Below are 26610 nucleotides of genomic sequence, written 5' to 3'. Positions count from 1 at the left end.
AATTGCTGTGTTCTGTACACTCCCCCTGAAGCTCAGGTATTGACCACTGTCAGACACAGGATACTGGGCTAGATGGACCATGGTCTGACCCAGTAAAGACTGTTCTTATGTTCTTGTATCAGAGGGGTAACCGTATTAGTCTGGATCTGTAAGAGCAGCAAAGAGTCCTGTGCATGCATCCGACGAAGTGGGTATTCACCCACAAAAGCTCATGCTCCAATACGTCTGTTAGTCTATAAGGTGCCACAGGACTCTTTGCTGCTCTTATGTTCTTGGATATTCCTAACTGAAGTGAGATGACAGTACTGATTGACCTTCGTAGGGGATTTGTATTTATATTTTTTAAAAAGATGTGACAGCCTTAGAGTATATTGATCTGGGCAGAACTATGGCCAAACATGTTAATCCAAACTGGGGAGAAGGGGAATCAGTAAGCTCTGAAACACTCAAGACAAAGATAAATTTCATTGTGTTTTATTATGAAAAAAATACAAAAAATATTTTCTTGCCAATGCTCCTTAGGTCAAAATACATCCTCTAAACCATGATATTTTGCAAATCTCAGTAATCGGTCTAAATCATTAGCCATTTCTAATCAATGCAGCCTTTGATTGCATCTTTCAATACCATCATAAATTGGAGGAAAATACTGATGGATCTAAACTGCTTAGGTTTATGAGCTTCCACAGTTACATAAATTTCCAGCTAGCCTAAATCCTGCTCACAGTTAGCACCACTGAAATAACCAAATCTGACACGTTTTTGAAATTAGCACTGAAAAGCACGAGGCTAGTGTATAGTGACACAACACCTTAGTTAGCTTTCAATTTAACATGGGCCTCAACTCCTCTGACATTTGCTATAAGGCACAGGAACACAAATAAGAGGAGACAGAGTTAAACCAAAGAAAAATGCTCAGATATGAGTGAGTTCCCCAGATGCAAAGAGCACATCAGGAGAAGATGCCCTAGCTGTACAACTAATCCCTATCGAAAAGGGAGTGAGTGCCAAAACTCAGTAATTTACCAATAGCCACAGGAGTAACAAGATTGTTCCACACAGGGATAATGATGTGGATCATCACAGTTACTCATGCAAAATTAAACTGTACTGGTCAAAAGTCTTAATCCAGGTTTCTGTTAGCATCTCACTGCAAAGGGACAATGTCCCTAATTAATTTAATGGGAACCATCACTGTGGATCAGATTTTGCTGTCAGTGGAGAGGGCTCTTTGTGAGAAAATGCAGAAAAACCATTAGCACAAACCTACATTGGATAAAACCCACCATACTGCCTCCTAATGCTTTACTGAGGTTATTTTAAAATTTCAGTTCCATTTAAAAATATTAGCTTCTAATATTTACTGATCTCCACCGATCCCTGTGACCGAATGTCAATCTCCCTCTCAAAGCAAGAGACAACAGCTATGAAATCATAAAACACCAGTCCACGACAAGCTAAAGAAGACTGCCCCCATGTGTTCTCTGTGCCATGGTCAGCGCAGGTACTAAACAGACAACTGCATCATTATGATATAACAACGCCATACTTCTGCAACACCCTTTGGCGATCTCAGTAATTTACAGACATTATTAAATATAGTCTCAACACTCCTGTGAGGTAGAAGTATTAAACCCATTTTACAGATGGGAAACTGAGGCACAAAGGTGACTTGCCCATATCGGACACCAGCAGTCCTCAAAATAAAACTCAGATCTTCTGATGCTCAGTTCTAAGCTTTAGGCAAATGCTTCCCAGCACTTGCAGGAGAAACAGTAAGATATGGGAAATGAAGAGAGGGGAATCTGAGCCGCTATCTGATTCTGGTGGCTGCTAGATCCCAAATAATGAGAATGGAAAGTTTCCTACAAGAGGTCACCCCATAGTTTAAAATTGATTTTCCATTTCTGATCTTATGCTGACATCATGGAATTACTGAGAAGGTGATCAGAAATGAATCCAAAGATTAATGTGAGGCCAGGATGAAGGTATGGGGACAGGCTTGTCATAGTGGAATTGAATGTCCTAAGATTACATTTTTATCATGATGTGTCTGCTAACAGTGCATTAGTGTTCAGAACTATAAGAACAATTAAAATCTGCCTCTTCCTCTCCTGATCAGAATTCATCCCGCAACCTTGGGGGGTGGTCCATGCCAAAAAATGAGGAGGGCCTCCCATGCACATCACGTTCTCGTTTCACAAAGGCAGTAAATGAAGAGACACAGTTCCCAATAAAATGGTCAGACTGGCCAAGGATATACAAGTCTATCTGAGCCACTTCGGGCTGCAAATTCACCACTTTGATCTGCAAAGTGAAAGGAGAAGAACAAATTAATCCAGCCATCACTGTACAGAACAGATAATCCCAGAGCATAAGAGTCCTGGCCATAACACAGCAAATGGGTACAAACTGGAATCAATTTAAACTTGCCTTTTCAAAGGCTCCAGCAAGTACTGCTATTACATAGGCATCTCAATTCAGCTCAAGTCCTTGCCAGCACACAGGACTGGATCTTTTAGTTCTGGAGGAAACTGAATTCTTCAAAGGACCCTTAGTACTTTAGTCCTGTAGCTGTGGGTAAAGCTCACTTCTCCTTCCATGCATCAGTAATTAAAGTTCCTAATATGAAGGTTAGCGGTCCCTGAAATTCAAACTGATCTAAACTAAAAGGACTTGAAAATTTTACACTTATTAGCCCAAACAGTAAACCTACTAGCCCGGGTGGAAAATATCTGTGCTACCATATTTTCTGTTTCTCTGAAACTTCTTTTTTCTAATATATCTCATCAATTTCTCCCACTACACTAACATGTGGGCTGGGGCTCCACTGCCCAGGGACAATGCCTGGGTGAAAACTGATGTACCCCACCCCAACTGATGGGAAAGGGGAGAGAGTGTGGGATTCTTAAAATGTTAGGATTATTTATTTAGGACCGAATCCTGCAAGGCTTGAGTGTCCAATTCTTATGACACTCAGAACCTCAAAGGATCAAGCCAATAAACATCCAATCCTTTGACACTCACTGAACTATCTACCTCAATTTTACCGCAGCACCAAGGCACAAAGAGTATTTCCTGTCATCTGTTAGTCAGTCAGTCTTAATTTCACTGAACACATACGAGACAATCAAATGTCCAGAGCATGCAGCAGCAGCAAATATTGCACTAACTGGGGAAGGACATTATTAGAGCAGTCCTGTCAGTCTGAAAGACTTACTTTTCCTTCGAAAAGCTGCTGTATTTCTGTAGTGTAGGGCTCAGAATCAGTGGCAATGTAGACAGACTTAGCTTCCATCTTCTTCACCCAGAGCTTGAGCGCACGCTTGATTTCCTTTAGGTCTGGCAGGCACATGTCCATTGTGAGAGGCACAGCATTGTTTCGGTCATAGCCTACGCACTGTGGTGAAGCCATGAAGTGTGATCCAGCTGTCCCATCCTTCAGCATATTACATGCATTCTTCTATTAGAGGACAAAAAGAGAGAATACCATATGTGAACAGTAACAGCTAAGAATAAAGAACTGACTCCAACTCAGTCAGCATTTCTCGTATCTAAACACAGGCAGTTACTGAGTGCAAACTAGGTTTAGACTCATCTCAGAATGACTGACCATATCAATGCTACTCCATTTCTCTTTTGGTGTACTTTCGATAGGGTTGTGTGGTGATGACACTGACTGCATTTACCAGACCCACTAAAATCTACATAACAGCATAAGAGCCATACCCAGTCAGAGCCGATCCGCAGATGAATTCCTACATAGGGTTTAACCAGGAGAGAATGAATATAGGCCTCTCCCTTCTGCACCATCTCATCAGACCACACAACATACTTGTGCAGAGGCCGATGCTCCTCTAAGACTGGAAACTGGGCTGGAGCCCCAGGCAGGGCAAGAACAGGGTGCTCTGATGGTGGAAACCTGGAAGGAGAAACAAGACAGGAGCTCCATGTGTTTTCATCATCTCTGGGAAAGAGACGGAAAAAAAACAGTTGTGCAGGAAATCTTTTGGCCTTGTTAGAGTGCCAGGGTAAATCAGACAAGACAGTTACTCCATGGAATGGAAAGAACTGAGTGATCCTGCATTATAGAAGTCCAGAGAAACAACAAGCAAAGAAGTAGTTCAAGCAATACGTGTAATTTCAGACTAAAAACTATGAAGAGATGACATGGACAGCCACTCATAATCAAGAATTGCCAAAATTAGAGCTGCTTGAATGATTTTAACTCCACCCCTTTGGGTACATGCATTAGGATTCAGTCATTAATTACTTGATCACTGACATTCTCAAGAACAAACAAAATGCATTCTTCACCCTCACCATCCTTGCAGTTCTCTCACTTGTCCTTGGGTCTCTCCATACCTCACCCCCATCGATTGCCCTTCCAAGCTCTGGCCAGCTATAGCTTCTACATCCTAAGGGATAGAGAAATTCCTACTCTTCCCATCTTGTGGGCCTTAAGAGGTGTAAGGAGGAGTCTAACTTGTGTGCACTTTAAAACAACCATAAGAGAGATGTAGGCACTGAACCCTAGTCTCCACTCCTGCACTACAAGTTTCAGTGCATAGCTAGTTAGCCCTACATGCACGGTGTAGCCATCCTTAGCTGTGCACTTTATGAGTATAAAAAGTATAAAAGCTTGGTATAAAAAGTACTGAAAACAGTGGATTGAAATGGAAACCATTATGCAACCTGAAATATAACAGTGTCTATCACTCCTGCTGTCAGAAAAAATTAATCTTCACCATTTCAGCCTGTGAATTATACACAACTCAGTCTCAAGACACTGCTTTTTACCTCAGACTCAACAGCAAAGCAGAAGTGAATTAATGAAATTTGAGGGACAGAACAATGACAAGACAGCCTTGACATTCACAGCGGTGGATCAGTTATAACAGGGATCGGCAACCTTTGGCACACGGCCCATCAGAGAAAGCCCCTGGCGGGCCAGGACATTTTGTTTACCTGCCGCATCCGCAGGTTCGGCTGATCGCAGCTCCCACTGCTGCGGTTCGCCATCCCAGGTCAGTGGGGGCTGCGGGAAAGGTGGCCAGCACATCCCTTGGCCCGTGCCACTTCCTGCAGCCCCCATTGGCCTGGAGTGGTGAACCACGGCCAGTGGGAGCTGCGGTTGGCTGGACTTGCAGATGTAGAGGTAAACAAACTTGATGGGCTGTGTGCCACGATCCCTGAATTATAAGTTCTCTTTAGTTAAGTGTCTCTCACTCCAAGTTAAAGTAGTTCTGATGCCCAGGCCCACTGCTGTAATAAATATTAGGCCACTTGTGGCTCTGATAACAGATAGATATTGGACTCTCTCGGCTCTCTGAGCTAAGAGGTGAAAACATTATCTAAAAGTTGTTATCTGATCTTTGTTTATTAGCTGAGACCTGAATTATTTCTGATTTACTTCTGAAGAGTACAATTAAAGACTCAGCCAATAAACATGGTAATTAAATGTTATCACTTATTGGCTGGCAAGTTGCTCAGCCTTACATACTTCACACCTAATACTGTCAATAGAACACAGTGTTGGGTCAATTGACCATGGAAACAGCTTCAAGGTTTTTGTCTCAAGATTATATACTCCTAGCTGAAACATGAAACTATCACTTCAAGCCATCCCAAATGACACTGGGGCTCAATGGTGTGACTAGAGTGAGCGTTTCCCTGAGAGCCACTTCAAGTGCCTAGACAAGTTCAGCTATTGGCATCACTACTCCACCACTGTGCACAGCTTCCCCAGGTTCTTGCTACCTTTGGATCCAGTGGTCCTTGTAAGAGACACTGAAGGAAATGCCCCCAAAGAGCTCAGACTTATTGAAGTGCACGTTGAATTGATCCCAAAATGGACCAAAGGGATTTCCATCCTGCAAAACAAAGATAGATGCTTATTCACCACAGCACATGGAGCCCTGGCCGTGTGGAATTAACAGGATCCCTAGCCTTAGAGCTGGAATGTAAAAAGTGGAGGACCTGGAGAGGTCTGCAGCCAGAATTCTGCTACAGAAAGACATGCTTACCAGGGGGTTGACTGCAGTCTGGTATGCCTACCATCTAACTTACTGGGAAGGAGCAGATAAACTAAGGAGATCCTTGTATTAATATAAAAGACTATTCCAAAAGCTGTCCTAAAATATATCAAGTAACAGGGGTCTGGTGCCCAGTGACCATTTGTCCTGAAGGAGACGGACTTTTAAAATCAGTTGGGGATAACTGCTGTATAGATGTGATAGCTGGGTAAAAGGCCAGTAGAATATCTGCTTTTTTTTGTGTTAAGGTCTTGTTTTTACCTAAAATTACAGTTACTTTGAATATGATAAATACACACTTAAACATACATCTCTATCGACTCCCAACCCTTTACTGTAACCACCAGACCTGAAGGTAAGTACCTCACAGATAGGTTTAGTGGAAGAGCAGCACATGGATGGATTGCCTGAAATGCTCTGCAGAGTGTATAATCTGGAATGCAATGCCTAAAGGGATAGGCAGGGGAAGAAGTGCCTCATATAGTGATCTAGGACACCAAGCCTTAGGAAGGTCCCAGAATAGCGAATAAATACCAGTCTCGGACTCAATCATTCCTCTGACCTAAGCTAGCAAAACAAGAGTGAGACACTTACCTTCATGGGACAAGTCCTTTTGTCACTGCTTCTCTGAGCTGCTGCTTCAAAGCAGTAAGCCACACGCTTGCCAGGGGGCCAGTGAATGGGTGCTAATCTCTTCATGAAGTCCTCCAAGCTGATAACCCGGTGATATTCTAAGAGAGGTTCCAGCTTAAAGTATTCCTTGTAGGAAACATGCAGCTGTGAATGAAAGAATGAGGCCTACTCATAGTGCAATTGGAAGTCACTTCCAGCTAAATCTACTCAAAACGAATAGAAAACACTGCGGTCTGTACCCTCTTCTTCATTCAGTGATGGCAGGATGAACAGGTCAGAACATATTATGATCCAAGTAAACAAATGCTTTAGAATTCACAACTCTATAGAATTTGATGGGGGGGAAACAAGGCTATCTACATAAGAATGGCCATATTGGGTCAGACCAAAGGTCCATCTAGACCAGTATCCTGTCTTCCAACAGTGGCCAGTGCCAGGTGTCCCAAAGGGAATGAACAGAACAGGTAATCATCAAGTGATCTATCCCGTCACCCCTTCCCAGCTTCTGGCAAACAGAGGCTAGGGACACTATCCCTGTCCATCTTGGCTACTAGCCATTGATGGGCCTCTCCTTCATGAACTTATCTAGTTCTTTTTTGAACCCTGTTATAGTCTTGGCCTTCACAACATCCTCTGGCAACAAGTTTCCCAGATTGACTGTGCGTTGTGTGAAGACATACTTCCTTTTGTTTGTTTTAAACCTGCTGCCTATTAATTTCATTTGGTGACCCCTAGTTCTTGTGTTATGAGGAGTAATTAACATTTCCTTATTTACTTTCTTCACACCAGTCATGATTTTATAGACCTCTATCATATCCCCCGTTAGTCGTCTCTTCTCCAAGCTGAAAAGTCCAAGTCTTATTAATCTCCCCTCATATGGAAGCCACTCCATACCCGTAATCATTTTTGTTGCCCTTTTCTGAACCTTGTCCAATTCCAATATATCTTTTTTGAGATAGGGCAATCACATCTGCACGCAGTATTAAACATGTGGGCCTACCATGGATTTACATACAGGCAATATGATATTTTCTGTCTTATTATCTATCCCTTTCTTAATGAGTCCTAACATTCTGTTCACTTTTTTGACTGCCACTGCACATTGAGTGGATGTTTTCAGAGAACTACCCACAATGACTCCAAGATCTCTTTCTTGAGTGGTAACAGCTAATTTAGACCCCATCATTTTAGTTGGGATTATGTTTTCCAATGTGTATTACTTTGCATTTATCAACACTGAGTTTCATCTGCCATTTTGTTGCCTAGTCATCCAGTTTTGTGAGATCCTTCTGTAGCTCTTCACAGTCTGCTTGGGACTCAACTATCTTGAGCAGTTTTGTATCATCTGCAAATTTTGCCAGCTCACTGTTTACCCCTTTTTCCAGATCATTTATGAATATGTTGAATAGGACTGGTTCCCAGTACAAACCCCTAGGGGACACCACTATTTACCTCTCTCCATTCTGAAAACTGACCATTTATTCCTACCCTTTGTTTCCTATCTTTTAACCCGTAACCAATCCATGAGAGGACCTTCCCTTTTAAGCCATGACAGCTTACTTTGCTTAAGAGCCTTTGGAGATGGACCAGGTCAAAGGCTTTCAAAAATCTAAGTACACTATATCCACTGGATCCCCCTTGTCCACATGCTTGTTGACCTATCTCAAAAAAGTAGCGGATTCTACTAGTAGATTTTAGTAGATTGGTGAGGCATGATTTCCCTTTATAAAAACCATGTTGACTCTTTCCCAACAAATTGCGTTCATCTATGTGTCTGACAATTACTATAGTTTCAACCAGTTTGCTCAGTACTGAAGTCAGGTTTACTGGCCTGTAATTGCCGGGATCAACCTCTGGAGCCTTTTTTAAAAATCGGCATCACATTAACTATCCTCCAGTCATTTGGTACAGAAACGGATTTAAATGATAGGTTACAAACTATAGTTAGCAGATCTGCAATTTCACATTTAAGTTCCTTCTGAACTCTTGGGTGAATACCATCTGGGGTCCTGGTGACTTATTACTGTTCAGTTTATCAATTTGTTCCTAAACCTCCTCTAATGACAATTCAGTCTGCGACAGTTCCTCAGATTTGTCACCTAAAAAAAAGTCTCAGGTTTGGGAATTTCCCTCATATCCTCAGCTATGAAGACCGATGCAAATAATTCATTTAGTTTCTCCGCAATGGCCTTATCATTCTTGAGGGTTCCTTGAGCATCTCGATTGTCCAATGGCCCCACTGGTTGTTTATCAGGCTTTCTGCTTCTGATATATTTAAACAAAAATGTTGCTATTACTTCTTGGCTAGCTGTTCTTCAAAATTTTTTTTTTGGCCTTTCTAATTATATTTTTACACTTCATTTACCTTTCTATTTTCCTCACTAGGATTTAACTTCCACTTTTTAAAGGATGCCTTTTTGTCTCTCACTCCTTCTTTTACTTTGTTGATTAGCCACAGTGACATTTTTTTGGTTCTTATTGTTTTTTAAGGCACTTTTGGGGTTTTCTTATGTTTTTTAAAAGTTTTAATCTAGAGATTAGAAGAGGGGACTTTAAGTCAGGACTCCTGGGTTCTCAGCTCCACCACTGGTATGCTGAGACCCTGAGACATAACAAAGAATAGGCAATTATATCTTTCCCCAATGCCCCTTACAAAGAGTAGCTGATTAAACCTTGTATAGTACATAAGTATTATCCCTAGTTTACAGATGGGAAAGCTGTGTAAAGTTATGTAATTTATGTGGCTCAATGTTTATAATGTGCTTTGACATGTTCAGATGAAACGGACTATATAAAGGCAAAGCTACTCTAAAGAGAAAATAACCAGTGTGTACCCTTATCACCTCCTAATGGAGTCATCAAATGCAGCATCAACATCCAGGTTGGCTTGTGAGAAGCACCCCTGTGATCACTAGTTATCACTTTGACTTTTATACCCCATTTACAACAGGGTGATACTTTTATAAAAAGTAGCACTGGGCCCCTGTTACAAGGATGCAGAGTTCAGCAGCTGATACAAACCCCTCAGTAATAATGTTTTCCCATGACAACACTGACTATGTTAACTGGGACACATGTGGGACTTAAAAAAAAAAAACAACCCACGAGATGCCATGTTTTTATTCACATTCAGTATCTTCAGTGCAAGAGAGCATACTGGTGGTGAAAGGAGCTAACTTAATAGCTCCAAAGACTAAAATCCTCTGGGTATCCACAGAACAGGTTTGGTGCGTGCAAACAACAGGCCAAGAATCCCCACACTGCCTTGGCAATGTCCCTTAGCTGTAGGGACCATTTCTACCAGCACAATGGAAATTCAGTCCCCACAGTCCATTCAAATCTTGGCCCCCCTGCTGAATCTGCCAATAATGGGGTCATTTAGAGCCAGCGGAGTCATGCAACATCTGTTCACTGGGAGCTAATCTAAGATCACCAAACTCAGGAATCAGAGGGGAAGGCCATGTTAGTCTGGATCTGTAAAAAGCAACAAAGAGTCCTGTGGCACCTTATAGACTAACAGACGTATTGGAGCATGAGCTTTCGTGGGTGAATACCCACTTCATCAGACGCATGTCAAACTTAGGAGTCCCTTTATATATTGTGCATCAGCACATCAGTGCTTAATAAATAACAATAATAATGCTGAAGAGGCAAAAACCCAACTGGTTTTCACATTTCAAACCCAACAACCAGAGCCATTATGTAAATATGCAAATAGCCATGTAGAATCCTGTCTCCCTAGAATATTAGAATGTAAATTGTTTGGAGCAGAGACTATTTTTTTCCTTTATGCCTGTACAGCACTGAGCATGTTTGGCCCCAATTGTTTTATTAAGTTGTGCTGAATGTATTTATCAGGGACATGTATGTAGCATTACAAACGTATGTGGCACCACACCAGCAGCGAGCGGGACATGGTATAATTTGTAGAGAACCCAACATCGAAGTATCGAGGGGCTGAACAGGACTTACATTAGTATAGGGAGGCCTGTGGTGTCGGTACTCGATCCAGGGAGGCACAGCCAGGGTACGATTCAGAGTCTTGGCAAACGCCAAGGAGCCCAGGAAATGATCCGCCTGGTTCCCAAATCTCCCTAAAAAAAGTGTCAAGAGCTGGATTTACTGGCCAAATCAGGAATGCCCATGTTGCCACAAAGACTCGCTACAACTCCATGCCCTCCCCCATCTCTGGGTCATCAAAAAATGTGGAGGTTTTCAGGAATTACAGGGATCTGGGACCCACGGCAGGTGGAGGGTGGGATAAGAGAAGGCCCGGGGGGAAAGGTGCAGGAGTGAAGGGTGATGCACCCTGTTGGGGTGGGAGAAGGGAGGAAGGAAGAGTGGGTGTGGAGAGCTGAGTCCCTGGGGGCTGAAAGTCTGATCGCAACAGAAAAGACTGGACCGGTGGGAGGGAGCTCCGAAGGGGCGGGAACCCGGCAAGGGGGAAAGCTCGGGGGCTGGGACTGGGACACAAGAGGGCTCTGGGGGGCTAGGGGCCAGGAAAGGGGCCGCTGGGGTGGCTCCGGGAAGGGGGACGCCACGGGGGTGCGGCTCTGGGGAGGGGCCCGCTGGGAGCAGGGGCCCTGGACACTGGGGGTCCCGGCGGGGCCGGAGCCATCTGGGGCCCTGCAGCGAGCCCGCAGGGAGGGTCTCACCCATGCAGGGGCAATAGAGCAGGTAACCGGCTGGGTCCCAGGCGGGCGCCGCCGAATCGCCGGCCGGTACCAGCAGGAGCAGGAGCCGCAGCCCGAGCCCGAGAGCACCCATCATCGCTTGGCAACCAGCGGGGCGGGAGGCCTATCCCGGCATGCACCGGGCTCCGGAACGGAAGGGGCGCTCTAGGAGGGAAAGGGCACCATAGAGGCGGAAGGAGCGCGAGCGAGCGCGGCGTCACTCCCACAATGCCCCGCACAATGGGGCCGCCGGGGCCTGAGTCGGAGCCGAGCCTGGCGGGGCCCAGGGGAACGGGGTGAGTGCGGGGACGTGGGGAGCCCCGGGGCAGGGGGAGGAGCCTGCCAAGCCACGCCCCCCGCGAGCGGGCCTCTCCCCGCGGCAGCCGGCCGAGGGGCGCGCCTGAGGGACCCGCGCGCGAGGAGCCGGCGCCGCCTCATGCCCCCTGCCCGGGCCGTGGCTTGGCAGAAGGTTGTGGAGCCCCGGCCCCATCCCTGCCCCTGGGCGGCGTGAGAGACCCGCCAGCGTGCGGCGAGCCCGGGCGGGGAGGCTGCCCTGGTCCCGATCCGCACGGCGTGGGCCTCGGCTCCCGGCTGCGGGGAGCGCGGGGAGCCCGACCAGCCCCAGCCTACGGGCACATGCCCCGCACCAGGGGCAGCCCTCATTTCCAGCTCGCTCCTGGTCCCGTGTTTCATCTCTAGCGCTGGCTGCTCAAACCACGGAATCATATTCTGCCCCCACCCCCGCTTCTGCCCTGGCCTCTATAGTGATGGTCTCCCAAACGTTGTGCCCGCCATTCAGAAGGAGAAAATGATGATATATAGGCTGGTTAGTCTGACCTCAGTCCGGGACACTATCCTGGGGTAGGCGATGTGTAAATGATAAAGAATAGGAATATAATTAAATGCCAGTCAACATTCAACATAGTTTGATGGGAAATTGGTCTTATCAGATTTGATTACATTCTTTGGGAGAAGGGAGCAAGGAGTTTGGTTGATATAAGGTAACTAGATAGGCAAGGTGAGTGAGGTAATATTTATTAATAAAGATGTGATAGAGTTTTGTAAGGCATTTGACTTATTACTGTGTGACATTTCAGTTTTTAAAAAGCACTATACAAGATCAATAAAGCACATGTTAAATGGATTAAGAACAGACAGATTCATGGTATTTGTCAATTAGGAATCATCACAGTCAATTCTAGGTCCAATGCTATTCAACATTTTCATCTATGATGTGGAAGCGACTACTAAATTACTGCTGATAAAATTTTCTAATGACACAAAAGTTGGTGGTGTGTTAAATCAGGAGGAAGATGGGGCTGTCACACAATAATCTGGATTGGTTGGTAAAGTGGCCCCATTTCAATAAACTATGTTTTTTAATACAGCCAGAGTAAGGTATACATTTATGAACAAGGAATGCAGGTCATACCTATAGAATGGTGGGGGAGGGGCACTGTGTCCTGAGAAGGATTCTGGAATGATAGTGGACAAGCAAACAACATAAGCCCTGCTGTGATACTGTGGCAAAAAGGGCTAATGCATTCCTTTGACGTATAAACAAGATATAAGGAATAGGAGTAAGGAGAGGCAATTTTACCTCTGTATACAGCATTAGTGAGACAGATACTAGAACACTGCAGACAGTTAGTTCCGGTGTGCACATTTAAAAAAGGACGTTGAATTAGAGAGGGTGCAGAAAAGAGCACAAAAATTATTCAAGAGCTGGAGAAAATGCTTTTGTGAGGGATTTAAAGAGCTCGGTCTGTTTCGCTTGTTAAAAAGACGGTTGAAAGATGACAATAATAGTGTAGAAGTATCTTCATGAGGATAAAATAATGGGACACCTGCCAGCCAGTAGCCGACATGAAATTTGAGATTCCTGAACACCCTGGGGAAAGAGGAGAGGGGACCAGCACATTGCTACTGGATTTTAGAGCTGGGGTACCTTAGTTTCTTTTTTATTCTCTAATAGGTGTCTGGTAAAGTTTTCAAGCTATATAAAAACAAATTATCTTTCTTAGTATGACTTCAAAACACAATGCTTATAGATACTAATTCTGGAGTCCTCCCATCCTCACTATTTTCCATTGTCTGAGGGAACCATTTGTAGTGTCATGGTTTCATCCTGTATCCAGGGCCAGTTCTTCTCATCTATTTATAATCTTCATTGGGGCTTTGTCTTAACAGAAGGACTAGTTCTTTCCCTTCCTGGCTGCAGATCTGACCCACATGTGGCACGGCTGTTGATGTGTGGGTACAAAGTTCTTCCCTCATATGCAATAATTGAGAAGGGGTTAGAGAGTTTGATGCTATTTTAAGAAGAGTTTCTCATGCTGCTAAATTTAAAGGAGGAGGATATATTCCATTGTGACTTTGGTAAAAACAGTCATTCAAGTTAACCCTTTCCTACCACATGAGGTTGTGGAGATGTACAGGAAACAGTGTGAAGGCAAAACAGGGGAGAGATTAGATTCAAATCTCAGGAGCCTCCTACTAGAGCTGTAGAGAGAAATCAATATGAGTTTTAATCTACTAACAGAAACCCTCCAAGAGAAACCAGAAAATCCATAAGGATACCGCCAAACGTGTAGTTTTGCTGAAAAGCAACTGCTGTATAAGATCATGTCAGACAGTAAAAGGAGGGCTGTCTGTCATTACAGCAGGCTTGTTGATCCAGATAGCCAGGAACAATTCCACATATGGTGGAAAGAAAATTCTCAGACTAGTCAAACTCTGAAACAGGGGCAGCCTACATTAACCTCCCTCGGAGGGTCATATGTGCTTGTCTTATTGACCCATTTAGAGGAACGCACATTTGCTACACAGGAGCTACTTTTGTCAGCTCACCCAACTCTAGGCAGCTGTAGAATACCAAAAAAATATGAGACACTTTTGGAATTTCTGTGACAGATGCAAGAAGGAAAGCCCAGCAAAGCACAAGAGCGAAATATATGAAGAAAGGGACTAGGGTGAGGAGGGGATGTTAGTTTGAAGAAGTAGATGAGAAAAAGGTGACAAGTTTACAGGAGTAGAGGCACGACCAGCCACTATGTTCAAAGGAAATGAATGCCTCAGGCAGCAATGACTTAATACGGTAGTTTAAGTTATGTGATCAGATAATGGTTATTGTGTGGGAAAGTTCTAAACTTCACCTCATTTTATTCATAAAAAATTAGTACAAGTGCTTTTAGGACCCCTGAGATTAAGGGAGGAAGGGGACTGGTGAGAATGTGACCTGAGACTGGAGAAGAACTTTCTCTCTTTCCTTGGCAGCCTTCTGTGCTAAGAGTGCTCCAGCCTGTTAGGAACATTTCTCCTCACAGAGCAGATGATTGGGTAGCAGGGTTAATCTCATATCCAGATTTTACCCGAGTGGAAGCATTCTCAAACCAATCCCTTGTACCAGGCCATGTTATATTGTGTTTATTCAGAACAAAATGTGATACAGGAGAATTTCATATGTCAGTGGGCCAGCATAATATGCGTGGCTTCATACAGGCTGTTACTAAGGTATATTTGTACTCATTCAGGTGAACAGCTAGAACGATGCAGTACCTTTACCCCACCTGTTCTATTGTTTCAGATGAAGATTTCTTGCTGTTAAAGTCATATAATTGCAAAGGTTCCACCTCTACCTGGACAGCGTAACAGCAAGTCGCCCACAGATATGAGTTCTGCTTAACATGGCCCTGTTCTACTAGGCCTGCCATGACGGCATTTTATACAAGTGTTCCTACCTGGATTCAAGATGCAAAGCAGGAGGAGGAGGAGACAGGCTGGAAATTAGTCCCCAGGCAAAGGGGTCGAGAGGCCGAAAGTCAAGGCAAGTGCCAGTGTGAAATTTCTGGGACCTCCTTTACCAATGTGGACAAGCTGAGAACTCACACGTTTGCTCATACGGAGCAGAGACCTTACAACTGCCCTCAGCTGCACTGTGGAAAGGCCTTTGCATCCAAGTACAAGCTCTATAGGTAGGTGACTATGCTGAGTGTGTCCAATTAACAGTTCTCTCCCCTCATAGGACAAGGAGAATCGTGCTACACTGGGGTTTTGTCACATCTAGTGACAGGGTGGAGGAGAGAAAATCCTTGTTACTTTGCAAGTAGTTAAGTTCCAGGTGTTATCAAATTTCTTTAGCCCCTTCTATCTGAAGACCTCACACTACTTTAAAATTTAAGGCCCAGGATAAGTATTTTTTGTTTTATTGATGAGGATATTGAGGCGCACACGTTAATCTTACAAAGCAAATGGTAGAAGGCCAAGAATCCTTGTCCTATGCTTTAATCACAAAGATCATTTCTGTTACGCTTAGTAGCCAGCCTTGAAGAGCCAGACTTTGGTGCTGAAGAATGGGATGGGATCATTAAATTTGCTAAATAAATTCACTATGAAGATAGGCTGGATGGATCAAGGTTTTTGAGAGGGTAAAGAAAATTCTATCTGTAAGTTTCATGTAAGAATTCAGCCCAAATGGGTAGTGACAAAATGTTACCACCCTTTGATGGCTGCTGCTGAAATGCTCTGCTGGTCTCACTCCAGTCCCCAGTAGACAAGTGTCCAACACAAAAAACTACTAAAGTTGGCACTGGCTAGTTACCCTGGTTGGCAGGCTCAGTAGAGAAGGCAAGAACTGAATGGAAGATTAAAGTATACTTGTGTAGATGTGATGCCTTCTGTCAGGAGTGAAACAACTTAGAAAGGACATTGTGAGGGAAATTTGAAATGCTACTGCCCATGATCCTTTACTGGTTTTGTGGATGGAGGACTTATGCTTCTGGGGCTGTTAATACAACCACTTTAAAAAGCACTAAAATTTCACACAAGATTTTAAACAGAAAAAGGTTTGAGGGAGTAGGGGGAGAGCTTGCAAAAGCAGCACTTACTGTGCTGTGGGTCGAACACTACCCTAACTTTCCTTCTCCGTTTTCCCTCACACAAGGCACATGGCCACACACTCTGCCCAGAAGCCTCACCAGTGTATGTACTGTGAGAAAATGTTCCACCGGAAGGATCATCTCCGCAATCACCTGCAGACTCATGACCCCAACAAGGAAGCCCTCCACTGCCCTGAGTGTGGCAAGAACTACAACACCAAACTAGGCTTCAGGCGACACCTGGCTATGCATGCAGCTGCCAGTGGTGATCTGAGCTGCAAAGTGTGCCTGCAGACCTTTGAGAGCACTCAGGTCCTCCTGGAACACCTCAAGGCTCATTCCAGGAGGGCATCTGGTGGAACAAAGGAAAAGAAGCACCCATGTGATCACTGTGACAGACGCTTCTACACACGTAAAGATGTGCGGAGACACCTCGTGGTGCACACAGGGCGGAAGGACTTCCTGTGCCAGTATTGTGCTCAGAGGTTTGGGCGGAAGGACCACCTGACCAGACACATGAAGAAGAGCCACTCCCAAGAATTGCTGAAGATCAAGACGGAGCCAGTTGACATGTTAGGTCTCCTAAGCTGTAGCTCAACTGTGGCAGTGAAAGAAGAGTTGAGTCCAGTTTTATGCATGGCATCCAGAGACATGATGAGTGGTAAGACCTTTCCAGGCATGCTGCCTATGGGCATGTACAGTACACACCTCCAAGCTATGCCAAGCTCAGGGATGCCCCATTCTTTGGTTCCCAACTCTCTTCCACTTGGAATGAGTTATCCTCTGGAATCATCTTCTCCTGTCTCCTCCCCACCACAACCTCCTCCGAAGTACCAGCTCGGATCTACCTCATATTTACCTGAGAAACTACCCAAAACAGAGGTGGAGAGCTTTCTGTCAGAGCTTCCTGGCAGTCTGTCTCTCTCATCTGGTGAGCCTCAGTCCTCCTCACCTCAGCCAGTAACTCTGGACGAGACTCTGCTTTCCAAGAGCCCTGCTAACCTTTCAGAGGCTCTCTGTGCTGCTAACATGGACTTTTCTCATCTTCTGGGCTTCCTCCCCCTGAATCTTCCTCCATGTAACCCACCTGTGTCAACAGGGGGGCTGGTCATGGGCTACTCACAGGGGGAAACCCAGCCATTGCTTACCACTTTGCAACCTCAACCTCAAGAATCTCCTGGAGCTGGAGGCTCCCTGAACTTTGGTCCCCTTCATTCATTACCCCCCGTCTTCACCTCCAGCTTGAGCACAACCACCCTGCCACGTTTCCACCAGGCATTCCAATAAGATGACTGTGGCACTGGTGAGCGGATCTTCCGCTAATACTTGCTCAGAGAGCCTTAAAAATGCACAACTCTTGTACTTTTCTGCTGGGATGTGAAAGCTTTTGAAAGCTGTTTCAGACAGGACGATTCTGTTGTCTGGAGGGAGCACTTGTAGATTGGAACAGCAGATATCCCTGTGCATGTCCCAGTCCTCTATAGTGAAAAGGTTTCAGCTGTTTTTTTTTTTTTTTTTCTATTTTTTAATCTGTGAATCAGGAGCCACACTTAGCACTGACCTTCCCTGAGGTTTTGGAGCCTTGTTCCACTTTGGGAAGGGATTGAATCTGAGGAGCTGGGGCTGTTTCAGCTTGGGCAGACTTGGACAAACCTTTTTGAAGAGTCCAACTTCCATTTTTATGTTACCACATTGCAATCCTGGCATTACAACCAGTACCTGCAGGTGAATCAGGAGGAGGGGGAAATCTAGAGACCTATCCCATATGGAGCAGACGGGGAGAGCTGTCCTTCCCCATTACCCCCATCCCATCACCTACACAACTTATGCCATTTTGCATCAGTGTTAAGCAATGATGATATCATCAACACGATGGATGCAGACCACCTCATTTCTCATTGCCTCGTTTCTTTTTGCAGAGCCATCAGATTAGACTCATTCTAGTGATTTTTTTTTTTTAAACCACAACATGAGTCTCTTTCCATCATTACAAAAATAGGAGGCACCAGTGTACATTGGTTTTGTATCTGGTATAGCTAGAATACTGTTTACACAATGAAGTCAGGTAGCACTGATTTCTCCTCTTCACTTGTCACATTTTTCCCCCATGGGGAAAGTAAACTGACTTGGACTACTTCAGCCACTGCCATTTTAAATGGTAGTTCTTTGCACATTCCCTTTGACTTCCCATATGCGTCAGAGGGGGATGGAGCAACTTGGACATCTGGCTCACCTTTGTGGTGTTTGAAGTGAGCCCTTTTAAAAACACCACAACCACACAGATCCTGCCTCGGTATTGGAAACCAAAGCATGTGAAAAAGCAAGGTTTAGAGCTAGTAGCATCAAGTGCTGTCGTACAGGAGACCCAGGTTTGGGAGTGATCTCTGGGCTTATGCTCCATAGGTTAGGCATCGATATGAAGGACAGGGTATGAGCTGACATCTTTTCTGCCACCAGTATGCCAGGGTCAGTGCCCTCCTGGCTGATCCACAGAGCAGCGTCAAGAGACATATTTTGACCTCCACAGTGGAGTGATAGCATGCAAGAGTCAGGAGAAAACAAAACTGGCCCTACTTTTGTTTACACTTAATCACTGTATTTGAACTGTTTCCCCAACACTAATTGTCCTAATAGCAGCTGAGGTCTCTGGGATTACAGTCCCCCTTCCTCTCCTCTAGCCTGGAGTTGGGGGCCTTTTTTATTCCTCCTTTCTCCTGCCATACTCCCTGAACCCTGGGTTCCACTTCCCTCGCCCCATATCATCTGCAGCCCTTGAGTTCTCCTTTGTGGAATCTCCACCGATAGCAAAAAGGTTAAACTTTTAAGGGTCGGTGGACTCCTAGTCTGATCAGCTCGCATAGTCTCCTGTTCACATCATGCTCAGTAGCCCATACTCTTGGGTATGTTAAATCCAGCTATGTTTTAATGCACATCTACAAACACAGACATGCAGCTTTTCATACCTCAGCACATAGGAGCATAACAGGCTAAGATAACCCAGGGAGTTTACCAACATCTCTCTTTACGAACTCCAAAAATAGAGATCTACCTCTATCCTGTTATCTTAACTCCATAAATGAAAGTCAGTTACTGTCCTCCTGCATTCTCTTCTTTCCCAAGAACATGTCCACCTTCTCTTCACTTCAGCTGACATTTTTTGCTTCTACCTTCAGCCATTTGTCTCAAACCGACAGCGTGCAATTAGTTCTGTTTCATTTGCTCATATACCTGGCTCTTCCTCCACTTTACTCAAGGATTTCCTATAATTTTTTAGTAATATCTTCCTAACCCCAACTGGTGAAAGAGCTGGACCTTGTCATTTAAGTTTAGCCAGTGAAACTGCAAATACTACTTTCGTTCATATCAGTGTAAGTTTTTACCTCAGCAATATCCTGTGAAAATGAGTTCCCTGGATTAAAAGTAGTACTTCCTTTTATCCATTTTCAAATGTTGCCTTTCAAATTTCAGCAAGTGCCTTCTTTTAATTTGAAAAGGTAAATAGGGGGATCTCAGCTGGTCTTCTCATAACCATTCTTTATTTTTAAATACCTCAGTCATGTCTATTTTTCTCTTTCCAAATTAGTTTCACAATTTCACTTTAAGTCTGATTCCCGTCTTTATATATATATATTTTTTAAACAAAAGCAAATATGGAAAAAAAGTCAGAGAGGTGATCAAAACTGAAAGCGTTATTTAGATTTATGCAGTGTCATAATAATTTTTCCTCATCTCTATATTTGTAACATCTGATTCTCTTTTGGGTTTTTTTTGCCTTCATTGTGCTTTGAGAACAGGTTTTCACTGAAATATCTTCAGCGGTAGCCAAGTCGACAGCCAGGCAAATGCCTCCATTTTCTACAAATACTCTCTCAAAAAAATCAATGGAATTCACTTCACTAGGTTTTGCACCTCTTGGTTTGCTTTCCATGGCTATTCTAGCAAGCAAGTTTCAAAGGATGTTCACATATAAAATGGTTAACCAACATTAGGGAATATATTAATGGAAAGCAAGTCTGGAACTCAAACCAACGGTTTACTTTGGGAACTTGATGCAAAGATTCATCCTGACCCATAACAGGTCCTGTTGAGTTCAGTGGATATAGGATCAGACACTAAGTGTGCAGATAAGATTAAAATGTTAAGTGTTGTAAATACCATTGTGGACATAGAAATAATGCAAAAGAGATCTAGCGAGATGGGAAATAACTAAAGAGATTCATGCAGGACAAATGCAAGTTAAAACATCTTGGCGGAAATAAAGAATTGGAGAGGAGATTTGGAAAGCAATATTGTGAAAAAGACTAAAGGGGTGATAGAGGACAGCAAGTTAGATGTATGTTTACAATGAAATGTGACAACAAAAAAGCCCTGTGGGATTTTAGACTGGATAAAGCAAAGCAATTCATAAGAGGAATCAATTTCTATAACTGGTAAGACCTCATCTGTAATAATTATATTGGCATGTATGTAGTGGTTTACATCCCTAAGGCCTGGGCTACGCTAGCGGGGGGTTCAAACTAAGATACGCCACTTCAGCTACGCTATTCGCATAGCTGAAGTCCAAGTATCTTAGTTCGACTTACCTGGCCATCCTCACAGCGGCGAGTCGACTGGCGCGGCTCCCTTGTCGACTCCGCTTACTCCTCCTGCCAAGGTGGAGTATGGGCATCGATTAGCGGATCGATTTATCACGTCCGGACGAGACGCGATAAATCAATCCCCGATATATCGAACACTACCCGCCAATCCAGGGGGTAGTATAGACGTACCCTATGTCTCCTACCACTTACAACTGAATATCATTTGCTCCATATATAAAAAATAGGGATAATGAGACAGAGGTTAAAGTCAACATCAAAAGTTCAGAAGTGCCTTTTAAGAATCTACATTTGGCTTGCTCAGTGGTAGAACCCATGAATCAACTTCTTGATTCTAGCCCTGCACCATGCCTGATCATGCTGTGTCCTAGAATTCTGTATGTTTATAAGCACCACTGAACCAGAAGGTCATAGACAAATTGAGTTTCAGAGGAAAGCAATTAAAATGGCTAAGTGGCTGGAGGAGTTCACTTTAAAAAGAAATTAATAGAAATAGACACCGTGTAATGACCCTCAAATTTAAAGACCCAGGATAGAGAGAGGAATTACTGAGGGTAGTACAAGGGGGATAATAAGGAAAGTTTAGGTTGAATAGCAAGAAGGCCGTCAGTCTCCCAGCGGAAGTTAAGATGTTTCAGACTAGACTGGCTCAATTTTAGTAAATATACAGTAAGGAATAACCCTGCACTGCCAAGGGAGTGGGCTTCCTGGTCCTTCCCAGGCTCAGATTTCTAGAACTGGGAGAATGTCACTCACCTAGATCTTTCCCCTGAGGAGTTACAGCTGGTTCAAGAACCCTTCTGTGTGCAGGTAGCATAAATAGGAAGAAACAATGTCCATTACTTTGCATTTGTCTGTGCTGAATTTCATCTGCCACTATGTTAGCCACTTACCTGGTTTTGCTAGGTCCTTCTTGAGTGCTTCATAATAGCGCCTGCTCTTTAACCTGAGTAATGTTGGAAAATCGCCTCACTGTTCATCCTCTTTTCCAGGTTAAGTGGATGATAGATTTGATTACTTTTGTTTGGAAGCTTGGCTCTTTGTTCTTTTAATTCCTTCAGCACTGACAGGTGAACAGCAGCTCTCTAGGTGACTTATTGTAATTCAGGCTGGAGTTTCCCCATCACTCCTTTCTGACATTGGTGCTTTACCTTCACTGCCTGGAAAAAAATAATACTGGAAAAGGCATTTCCCATTGTTTTCGGTGATGAAGGCTGGTGGAAAAAAATCATTTAAGATGCTTTCCCAGTCTTCGTACACTCTGGTCATCCCTTTTACTCTCTTCCAGACCCACTGATTCTTTCATGGGCTGCCTCTTTGTAGTTAATTGCTCTTCAGGTTCCCCCTTAACCACATTTTGATGATAATTTTCAGTTGATCGAGAGTGTAGGTGGTTTTCTTGTCCGTAATGATCTCAGTAATTACGCCCATAGTCCACAATTGTCATCACAGACAGCAACAGCCAAAGTCTCTAAATTACAACAGTAGTTAGACTTATTGGGCTTGCGTACACAAATCCAGCACCAGACACCTAGTATCCAGAATGTTCTATGCTGGGAACAGATCACTGTACAAATTGTTTAATCTCCCTAAAACACTATAAATGCACTTCTCCCACAAAAACAGAGTGGAACCTGCCTATAGCGAAATGGTTTGCACAGAAGTGTATCATTTAAAAGGTCTTTCCATCCTAGCTGGTCAATATTTCTTCATCTCTGCTCCTACAGCCACTTGTATCATTTTAATCCCCTCTCTGTATATTTTAATCTTCGCACTGAGACGGCTGATACCTGGGATTCTGAATACCGCTCATTTGATTTTTATACTCTGCTGAGGGGCGGTGTTGCCTAGTGGATAGAGCACTGGATCAGGACTCTGGAGACCCGAGTTGTTTGCAGATCTACCACTGGCCTGCTGGGTGACTGCAAGCAAATCACTTCTCTCTTTCTCAGTCCCCTTATCTGTAAAATGGGTATAAAGATGATACTTCCCTCCTTTGTAAAGTGCTTTGAAATCAATAGATGAAAAAGCACTAGTTCAGAGATATGTCAGTAATAATACCTACGAGTTCTTTCCTTTCACAGGACACCCTTGTTTCCAGTCCTGGACCTGTTTTTCCAATGTTAATTGGTCAGTCCCAGGTTCTCACTATACTGCCCAATAATGAGTTTGTGTTTGTCTACCTTAGATCTAGAGAGATTGACTTCCATTTCCTCTTTATTCTTTGAGGATGCCAGCAGATTACAAACCAGAACCTTTGTTTAGAATCCAACTGTACTCTGAGTCTCACTGTTTTGGCATGATTCTCATTCCTTCGGCCTCAGCACAGGCGAGAGCCCATACCTACCAAGGTAGTTTCATAGACTGCTTATTAGACACTTCCTCTCCTTTCTATAAAGGCAGGTTCAGCAAAACCCTTTGAGTTGATCACCAAGAATATTAGACCTTCAAAATGGAGAACACACAAGAACTTATCACTTTACTTTCAATTGGAAAACTAAAAAAAATCCACATTTTGCTTCCTGTGTTACTAATAGGGTACTGGAAACTATATGTACAGTCTTACAAGAAAAAAAAATCTGAGCAGTATCTCCTCATACATGAAACCAGGTGCTCAGTTCTATCGTATGCTGTACATGTCCCTCCCCTCAGCCATGCAATCTTGCTTCTCACCAGCCTCATTCACAAAGTGAACACAAAACTTGGAAAACAGGGAAAATCATTTCAAATTATGTTCTTGCAACATGTAGCAAGAGAAACCAGTGAAAGTGACCAGGAAACTTAAAGCCTGACAGAAGAAAACAGCGAATTTGGGATTTTATTTTCATTTATTAAACAGGGCACTTGCACAACCCTCAGAGTGAAAGCATCTGAAATTCCTTATTTTTTAAGACACAAGCATATTTTAACAATTCTTCCACTCCATTGCTGTATTCTTAGTGATTAGCACAGGCACTGCATCTTACTCTGAAAATGCTATAAAATCAGAACAACAGGTCTATTGCATAAGATATGCTGAGATGATAAAGGGAGAGCTCTGTGTGAAACAATTTCTGCAGTACAGGAATAACACCACGTGTCACTCAGAGAATGGGTCCTAATTAAATTAGATATCCAACTGAAAAGACCAGTTCACATTTGGCATCTGTGCCAGCAAACTCAATTTCTTTCTGCATTTTGTTGTTCCTCTTCAAGGTAATGTACCATTAAGGTTTCTGCTTGTGGAATTCACCAGGACATTCTGTTCAGAGATGCAGCCTTTGGCAAGTTTGGAGAAAGAACCTGAATTTCAGCTCTTTCTGAACGCTGAAGTCTGCCTAGCCGATTTGATTGCTTGTGCTGAAAAGCCTCATGTCTTGAGCTTATGAGTTCTCCCCACCCCTTTAGTGCCTCATTAAGTTCTTGATTTTTTTTTTGTAGTTTTTCCCTAATAACTAGGAGCTGTTTTAGAAAGTTTTTGTAACATTTGTATCAATATTTTACTTTAACAAGGATATTTAACTAAAAAAAGAGAAAGAATTGCCTTAGTGTAGATTCAAAAACTGGGTGGTAACAAAAGGGACAGTGCAGGGAACTTCTGGAAACCACCCAGATTCACTCTTCGAAGTAGTCAAGCTCTGAACCTGCTGCTGGAGGAAAAGCTACAGTGGCCTTCGCAGCTATGGCAAACTCAGGCTGAGGATCCTCTTCAAGTCAGGGTGAACTTTGTCACTAGTGGAACAAATTCTGCCTTCAGGCTCCAGTACACAGGAGTGGAACCTCCAAGGGCAGTATTTGGTCCAAAGGCTGGGGGCACCCCTTTCCAAAAGCAGCAACTTGGAATTTCTCTGCTACTGTAGCTGGAGTGGAAGGGAGTCAGCATCTTTTTTCTATTACCAGGGATGCAACTCAACCTTTTCCATGCTGCACTTTCAGAGCACCAGTTCCCAACTTCCTTTCCTACAGCCACAGCTGTCAAGGCCAGCAGCTTCCCCTCCTTAAAGCTGGATTATTTTTTTAAAGAAACTTTCTAGCACTTTTATACACACAGTGAATAACCTCTTTTTATTGGAGTATTTTTGGGCTTTATATAAAACAAGGTTTTGAATTGTAAAAATTATCAAGTGCCATTAGGAAATGTACAGCTCATCTCTGTTAAATTAGCTTTTCCATTGTCTTACAGAATTAAGTCCAAAATGAAAGGGTTTTTTATAACGAAGTTGTTTATTAAAAATGTTTGAACTGTCTGCCTTGAACTTGCACTTTCTCTCAGAGGCTGAAGCCCAGGGTAGATCACAAAGCTCCAATTCTTGATATGGATGTGGATGTACTTTTAATTTCTGCCTTCATGTATATGGAGTATATCTGAGCTAATGGATAAAAAGGCAGTTCTCTTGTGTGTGTCTTTATGGGGCTGGTTCTGTTTATCTTGTACCAATGAAGGGATGAGAATACAGTATTTTGGAGGCTTACATTTAAACACCCTGGCCACTTGATTAAAGGTAAAGCTACCGGCAGTGTTGAAACATGACTGTTCCTGGTACCGTAGTACCAGGAACCTTAGCACCATTTTCCTGACCAGAGTGAACAAAAGTCTTGTTTACTTTCAAGGAAGCATGCTAGCTAATTCCCCCATCTGTATTATACAAAATCAGTCATAGCGGGAACCTGTTCATAACATAGTTAAAAATGCAGTATCAACTTGTAGTGTAGGCTAGAATTGTGCTCAAGTATTGAATGAGATTAAAAGTCATACATCCACACTGCACCACTAAACCACAGCAGGAAATTTTCACATTACACTATGAATTCAAGCAGGCTACGGATAGTAGACAGAACCTGTAATGCTTCTCAAAAAAAAAAATCCCTATTAAAAGTACTAGCGACAATCTTGTTTTGACAGTTTGTTGATAATGTGATAAACTGATGTGGTGACAAGTCTTTGATAGGTTCTGCTGAAGCTTTTAAATCAGGAATCAGAAGTTACCAGAGTCAATCCCTTAAGCACCCACTGATGAAAGTTAAACGGCTGTTGTATCATAAATAATATTTTACATGTAAGGCACTTTTAAGAGCACTTCAAACATTAAAGTTTCACAGTACCCATTACATGGGGATCATCCCCATTTTACATAGTTTCCCTGGGTCACTGGTCCCACCTAAGTAACTTGCACAACCACACACAGCAACTCATTGGTAGAGCTAGGAATAGAACCCTACAAGCCTGAACTAGTTCTGCTTTAACCTCTGCACAGTCCTCTCTCAGAAGAAGCTAAGAGCCCTACAAATGAACCTTGATTTCCATGCAAGTAAAGAATCCAGCACCTTTCCTCTCCAGAGACGTTTTAACGCAATCTGCATTTCTTAAAAGCTTCACTAGCCCAACAACTGTGGTCAGATCCAGACAAAACAACTAGGAATGTGGGAGGAACCATGCATCCTCTCAGACATTCTCTTCATGACCCTAAAACCTCCATTAGTCACTTCCTAGACTTCAAATTGCTGTTTTCCAGGCTAAACAATATTGCAGAAACCCCCAAAAAAGAGTTAAGAGTGGCAGTAAGTGGCCACCTACCAACCAAGCAACCATTAATTGTTCTATGCAGAGAGGCAGGTGCAGATCTAAATTTCTTAGCTTGACAGAACTTTGCAGGCAGAAAGGAACATGTATTAAGTTGTACAGCTCAGCCCAGCCCAGCCCAGGTTCATTGTATAGATAACAGCAAATTGTCACTTCCTAACCACACATAAGTCTGTGATGAGCCCTGTAGGGGCCTGTACATCACCACCACAGTAATCAGAGCTAAAGATGGAG

The 26610-nt window shown here is 43.4% G+C and overlaps 2 protein-coding genes across 4 annotated transcripts in view; one reads left to right on the top strand and one right to left on the bottom strand.

The window, feature by feature from the left end:
* Positions 1 to 458: 458 nt before the first annotated feature.
* Positions 459 to 11509, bottom strand: POFUT1 (protein O-fucosyltransferase 1). 2 transcript variants are annotated; one of them, XM_050918365.1, is made up of 7 exons: positions 11324 to 11509; positions 10641 to 10762; positions 6630 to 6812; positions 5761 to 5873; positions 3730 to 3922; positions 3221 to 3463; positions 459 to 2307 (listed from the first exon to the last, which is right to left on the bottom strand). In XM_050918365.1, the coding sequence occupies exons 1-7, from the start codon at positions 11436 to 11438 to the stop codon at positions 2119 to 2121; spliced, it is 1158 nt and encodes a 385-aa protein (XP_050774322.1). In that variant the 5' UTR covers positions 11439 to 11509; the 3' UTR covers positions 459 to 2118. The 2 variants fall into 2 exon arrangements, with proteins under 2 accessions (XP_050774322.1, XP_050774323.1); XM_050918366.1 differs by having other exon boundaries at positions 11394 to 11457.
* A 30-nt stretch (positions 11510 to 11539) lies between these two features.
* The window catches only part of PLAGL2 (PLAG1 like zinc finger 2), a 21575-nt gene continuing 6504 nt past the window's right edge, over positions 11540 to 26610 (top strand). The window contains exons 1-3 of one of the 2 annotated variants that reach the window (XM_050918340.1): positions 11540 to 11637; positions 14928 to 15315; positions 16284 to 17534. In XM_050918340.1, coding sequence (XP_050774297.1) covers positions 15053 to 15315; positions 16284 to 17505 — 1485 coding nt within the window. In that variant the 5' untranslated portion in view covers positions 11540 to 11637; positions 14928 to 15052 and the 3' untranslated portion in view covers positions 17506 to 17534. Of the gene's footprint in view, positions 11638 to 14927; positions 15316 to 16283; positions 17535 to 26610 lie in introns of those variants that run through there. The other variant, XM_050918341.1, reaches the window with a different exon arrangement.

The sequence above is a fragment of the Gopherus flavomarginatus genome, chromosome 11 (assembly GCF_025201925.1).
Source record: "Gopherus flavomarginatus isolate rGopFla2 chromosome 11, rGopFla2.mat.asm, whole genome shotgun sequence".
Taxonomy (NCBI): domain Eukaryota; kingdom Metazoa; phylum Chordata; order Testudines; family Testudinidae; genus Gopherus; species Gopherus flavomarginatus.
The sequence above is the reverse complement of the archived record's forward strand: the minus strand, read 5'-3'. Positions and strand labels throughout refer to the sequence as shown.

Excerpts from the sequence above, each read along its gene's own strand:
- POFUT1 (XM_050918365.1), bottom strand. The coding sequence starts at position 11,438 with ATGATGGGTGCTCTCGGGCTCGGGCTGCGGCTCCTGCTCCTGCTGGTA. Across the intron at positions 3,464-3,729 it reads TGCGGATCGGCTCTGACTGG|AAGAATGCATGTAATATGCT; the intron begins GTATGGCTCTTA and ends GTCCTCTAATAG. Across the intron at positions 2,308-3,220 it reads AGCAGCTTTTCGAAGGAAAA|ATCAAAGTGGTGAATTTGCA; the intron begins GTAAGTCTTTCA and ends TTCACTTTGCAG.